Source organism: Grammomys surdaster, unplaced genomic scaffold (genome assembly GCF_004785775.1).
Source record: "Grammomys surdaster isolate TR1022 unplaced genomic scaffold, NIH_TR_1.0 125974, whole genome shotgun sequence".
NCBI lineage: Eukaryota > Metazoa > Chordata > Mammalia > Rodentia > Muridae > Grammomys > Grammomys surdaster.
This window is the reverse complement of record NW_021620791.1, coordinates 575,979-581,692: the sequence shown is the minus strand read 5'-3', so window position 1 is coordinate 581,692 and position 5,714 is coordinate 575,979. Positions and strand designations below refer to the sequence as shown.

At 47.3% G+C, this 5,714-nt stretch overlaps 1 protein-coding gene and 1 non-coding gene across 8 annotated transcripts in view; both read right to left on the bottom strand.

Annotated features, from left to right (window-relative positions):
• Window positions 1-5,000, bottom strand: part of Wdyhv1 (WDYHV motif containing 1) — a 16,995-nt gene extending 11,995 nt beyond the window's left edge. For 2 of the 7 annotated variants that reach the window (XM_028753857.1, XM_028753856.1), the window contains exon 1: window positions 4,774-4,989. In XM_028753857.1, the coding sequence (XP_028609690.1) occupies window positions 4,774-4,862 (89 nt within the window). In that variant the 5' untranslated portion in view covers window positions 4,863-4,989. Of the gene's footprint in view, window positions 1-4,773 lie in introns of all 7 variants that reach the window. The other 5 variants (XM_028753851.1, XM_028753855.1, XM_028753854.1 and 2 more) reach the window with 5 other exon arrangements.
• LOC114609543 lies at window positions 508-634 on the bottom strand. Its single transcript, XR_003709549.1, has one exon. It is a non-coding gene; the product is annotated as a small nucleolar RNA SNORA11 (small nucleolar RNA).
• Window positions 5,001-5,714: the final 714 nt, after the last annotated feature.

The following is a 5,714-nucleotide window of genomic DNA, read 5'->3' as shown; positions in this document are numbered from 1 at the left end:
GGAAGGGGAGGGGGAGGGGGAGAGGGAGAGGAAGGGGAAAGGGAAGGGGAGGGGGAGGGGGAGAGGGAGAGGAAGAGAGGGAGAGGGAGAGGGGGAGAGAGAGAGAGATTGATTTATGCATGCCACAGTACAAGTACATGTGTAGAAGTCAGAGAACAACTTTTCAGGGATTGTGGATCCCAGAGATTGAACTCCGAGGTTTGCTAGCCAGTACCTTTAGCTCCACCCACTCACCCCGCCCCCTCCACCAAAACTTGTAGGAAAAATTCAGGGAAGGCAAAATAGCTCAGAGGGTGAAGGCCAAGCCTGGAGACCTGCGGACACTCCTGGGGATGCAGGTGGGGAAGAGAGAACTTTCAGTTCTCTTTCATCAAGCCTTTCAGTCAGATTCAGTCTTCCTTCCTCAGACCACCCGTGGACTGAACACTGCAACACTTCCCCCCCCCCCCCATACTGAGTCCTGTCCCGCTGGTTTTGCCTGGAAGCATGTGGATGAATAGAGGAGACACTTGTAGGGGATCCAATCACAGAGAGGAAACTGCTTATGCCTCTCATTACAATGGTCCCAGATTCATCTTGGGTGTGTTGTAAACAGAGAAGCCATTCTTCAGGCCCCCTGCTCTGAGCACACCCCATAAAATGTTTGTCCAAGCTCTGAGAAGACATGTGTTGGTCCGATCTACAGGAATTCTAAACTTAACCACAAGCATCTTCAAGGGCGTGAGACACAAATCACAGCTAAGTACTTAGATAATGAATTAATGATCACAGATGCAAAGAGGATTAGAGGCAAAGCACCAATTATCCCAGAGGGTCCATTAAAGATGCATAAAGAAAGCACAGAGGGGGAGAGGCGTTAAGATACGGGAAACAGCAAAGGTCAGCAGTTTCTCCTTTTTGCCTTCTCCCCTCTTCATCCTGAAGGTGGTTTGGAGTTAATGCACAGTTCAGGAGTCTACAAACACCATAAGCAGACAGAACACATGATACAGCTTGAATACACACTGCCTGTTTATTTCTTAAATTTCTGTGAATGTTACATAGAGTAAAAAAATAAAATGTGCCAGACAGTGGTGGTGTATGCCTTTAATCCCAGCACTCAGGAGGAAGAAGCAGGTCCATCTCTGAGTTTGAGGCTAGTCTGGTCTACCTGAGGTTCTATCATCCTAGCCTCTGCTTGTGGGAGCTGGGATTACAGATAAGAGCCTGCGGACATGCACAACTCATGAAACTTTTTTTTAAAAATAAAGATGTATTTTATGTGTAGGGGTGTTTTGTCTGTATGTATGTCTGTGAAGTGCCTGAGGAGGCAGAAAGAAGGCATGAGATCTCTTGTAACTGGAGTTACAGACAGTTGGGAACCACCATGTAGCCAGCTTCTGGGAACGGAACCCTGGTCTTCTGGAGGAACAGCCAGTGTTCTAAACGGCTTAGCCATCTCTGATGTTAAAGGGGTTTGAGGGTGAGGTCCTTATATTTGGAGATGCTGGGAGCTACAGCAGAAGTAGAAAGTACTCAGCATTTGTCATGGGTCCTGGCACCTACTCAACTGTTCAATGGAAAACTAAAACAGGCAGTGGGGATGATAGCATCTCCAGGGAGTCAGTTGATCTCATCCCTAGCAAAAGGGCTAACAAAGCAACAAAGAGCTGAGACTGCAGCAGGCCTTACCGACAAGCAGAATTCAGAAGCAGACACAGGGAAGCACCCTAGCCCACAGCGATGTGAATTGGAATGTAAAGTGACAGGAGGAAGAGCCCTCATTGACAATGCTAGACGAGCTCAAGACCCTTTGGAGTTCTATACTTAAGCACTGGGATCAGGAGGCAAAACCTCCAAAACCACATAGTCCTGCACAAACCTTAGCTACCATTATCATCAGTAAATAGGATCTGGAAAGATAAGTAACATCTAACAGTACAGAATGCAGAAGCAGCCTTTACTTCAAGATAAAAGAACCTGGAGAAACAATGCAGTCAGGCGTGCCTATTGACAAGCCAATCACAGCAGGATGTGTCTAGAGATTTGTTTGGTTGTCACAGCTGAGGGACGGGGAGCCAGTAATATCATCTACCTCATACAGGACATAAATGCTATAAAACACACTAAAATTCACGGAACAAAGAATTGATACTCAAAATGCCAACCGAGTCAAGCCTAGGAACCCTGCAATAGGGAAGAGAAGCCAGGTTGTAAGAACACAGGCCTTGGAAAAACAAACTGGCTAGCCTGTGATGCTCAGAAACGGACTCTGTTGTCTCTGATTGTATCCCACAAAATGTGATCAGCAAGCCCAGCAACGGTGGCACCGGCTTTTAATCCCAGCACTCAGGAGACAGAGTAGGTATATCTCTGTGAGTTGGAAGCCAGTCTGGTTGACATAGCAAGTTTTTGGACAGACAGTAAGACCCTGTATTGTAGGAAAAGGAAGGAAGGAAGGAAGGAAGGAAGGAAGGAAGGAAGGAAGGAAAAGAAGAGAAAAAATTTTAAAAAGAGAAAAGAAAAAAAAGAAAAGAAGAGGGGGGAGGTGTGGTCTGGAGAGATGACTCAGCAGTAAAAAGCACTTGCTGCTCTTCTCAAGAACTCAGCACTAAATCTGTCTCTGGGAATCTTCTAGCCTCATGGGTACCAGTTACTCATGGACATATATGTAAACACATTTAAAAAAAAAATCAACAACCTTACACTTCTCCATTGTACTACCTGTAAGTCCAAACTCTCTGAGGTAGAGCCCTCAGGCAAAACTGAGGAGTTTTACAAGCTCTCAAATGATGAGTCTCCAACACATTCAAACAGAGTAGTGTGAAGTTTTGAGCACTATGAAACCAGCAAAGGCCGACAGTGGTGGCGCACGCCTTTAATCCCAGCACTTGGGAGGCAGAGGCAGGCGGATTTCTGAGTTTGAGGCCAGCCTGGTCTACAGAGTGGGTTCCAGGACAGCCAGGGCTACACAGAGAAACCCTGTCTTGAAAAACCAAAAAAAAAAAAAAAAAAAAAAGAATCTTTTTCTAACAGGATTTAGAACATGGTGGGACAATACAAGGAGAGTGAACACAGCTCTTTCAGAATTTTTCATAGCTCTTTTAGATTTTTTTTCTAATAGGATTTCCTTAGAGAGCTGACACTTTTAGAAGGTTCTCTGGCAGCTATCCAGAGAAGGCTGTCTGAAGAACAAACACAGATCTTTTAGAGTTGTTTTTTTTTTTCTGTCTTTTTGATTTTGATCAGAAAACCCAAGAATTACTTTCTGAATTTTTATAACAGGATTCCTGACTTTGGTCAGAAAACCCATGAGCTATCCAGAGAACTTTTAAAATTTTTACTAGCAGAGAGAGCTGTCTTGAACAGAAAGCTAGCTGTCTCAATCAGAAAGTTTTCAGAATAGCAAGAAAAAAGCTTTCTAGAGCAGAGCAGAACACAGAGAGTGGTCTGAAAAGCTATCTCGAGCAGAACACAGAGAGAGTAGTCTGGAAGGCCACATCAGCAGAACACAGGTTGCCACTGCTCCCAAACACCCCTTCTTTCACAAACTTCGACCTAGCCGAGGCTGGTTCTTGGCACTGCCAGGAAATTTATCTCCGTTGTTTACTGCCCTATCCTCAGTGCACAGAATCAACCAATGTACATTTCACATCCCTAAGAAACAGTTACTGAATAAATGGAAGACACAGAGTAGGTGTTTCAGATAAAAACTAGCAGGACTTGGAAACCAGGTGGAGCAGATCTACAATGCAACAGCTAAAAAGCAAGGACTCCCAATCGCCACACAGACTCCAGATTTCACTCCACTTAGTTGTGTAGTCTGGGACAAACCACAACCATTCTAATTGCTCAGCCTTTGTACTGTCAATAATTGCCATAGAACCTGTCTCCAAGACATCGCTCTACCTTCTGTTCTCAATCTGTGGGTCGTGGGGTTGAATATCAGATATTTACATTATGATTCATAACAGTAGCAAAATTAGTTGTGAAATAGCAACTAAGTTTCTATAGCTGTGGATCACCACAACATGAGGAACTGTATTAAAGGGTCATAGCATTGGAACATTGAGAACCAGAGCAAGCACTGGGACTTGACTAAAGTGGTCACAGCTTGGTTGAGTGACCAGGTAGAGTAGGGAGAAGTATATTTACATGACCCTGAGGTTTCTCCTTGGTTGAGGTCTGAGGGCAAAAAACCCAAGGTGAACAGTGTTTGAGCTGCAGAGGCAGCTCTAACCTCACAATCCTGAGGCCTTGTGTAAACCAGCAGCACAATTCGGTGCCTCAAAGTTCTTCAAAGCGGCGATTACAACAGTGCCTACCTCTTGGGGTTACTGTGAGGTTCATCTGAGTTCATTTCACCATGCACCCAAAACAATGCTTCGCATATGGCAAGGACGGTGCAAATGCAACCATTATCATCACGCCAGTACGGTGTGATCAGGATAGCCAGTTGCCTGAACTGGATTTCAGGCTACCATGAACTCTGTGTCTCCGTTGTCTTTAAAATTACAAAGACCTATACTTCAACCTGAAACAATACAGACTTCAACAATTACCATAGGTTCTCCAGCCTAACTCCTCTACCTTATCTCTAAGACGCCTCAACTCCACCCCACTGCCCAGTCTCAGCTAAGGAGACCAGAAATGCGTTCCTCTTCCTCCTCATCCCCGCGCCAAGCCGGGGCACTGTAGCCCTGCAGCGCAGCGGGGAAGACCGGGAGAGGGTGGCATTGGTGACGGCGCGGGAAAACGCGCAGACTCCCGGGGACCGCGCCCGCGCTCTCTCACCAATAGCAGCTGCTGTAGACACACGCGTCTCGCGTAGGGCAGACCGGCTGGTACTGCGGGGCCGCGGCGGAGGGGCCGTCCCCCTCCATGACCCGAAGCTGTGGCTCACAGAATAACTAAACAACCCGCTTGCCGCAATTGTTGCCAGTCTCACCGGAGGAGAGGACTAGAATCTAGACGGCCAGGACAGTTTCCGGGTGGAAGATCCCGGAGCCGGGTGGGCGGGACACAGTGCGGCGTGAGGGCGGAGCCCGGGATGACGAAGACTGCGTGGTTCCGGATGGGCGGGGCCTGGGAGAATGGGTGTGGCCTGGGGTGGGGTGGGGTGGGGCGGGGCTGCTGGAGTGGGTGCTGGGAAGACGAATCTTAGGATACCCAGAACTGTGTGGTTCTTGCCAGGTCTTCTATAGTGGGTGGAGCGTGTGGTGGAGTGGGATCCACTTAGAGGCTTCCTTCTCGCCCACGACCTAACGACGGTCTCGAGCTATGCTGCGTGGACCGAGTCGCCCTGAGGTGGAGGGATTGCTTGCGTTGCTGCAGCGAGGTTCTGGATACACGGAAACTCAGGCTAAGGCTGCCAGCTGTGTGAAACCAGAACCTCAAAAATAAGAGATGCTTAGACACGAAAGCTGAAGGAGGGAGTGCACCCAAATCTCACCATATTATTTCACTTCTTTTAATCTGGATGTCAGTATGTGTGTGTGTGTGTTTTAAAGAAAAAAGTTTTAACTAGGTGTGGTGTCAGACACCTATAATCCTTGCATGCAGGAGACTGAGGCAGGAGGATTGCTTCGAGTGCAAGGTGAGCCTGGACTACAAAAGAATTTTTCTTAAAAAAACATTATTTAAAGTGTCTGAAACAGCCGGGCGATGGTGGCGCACGCCTTTAATCCCAGCACTTGGGAGGCAGAGGCAGGCGGATTTCTGAGTTCGAGAGTTCG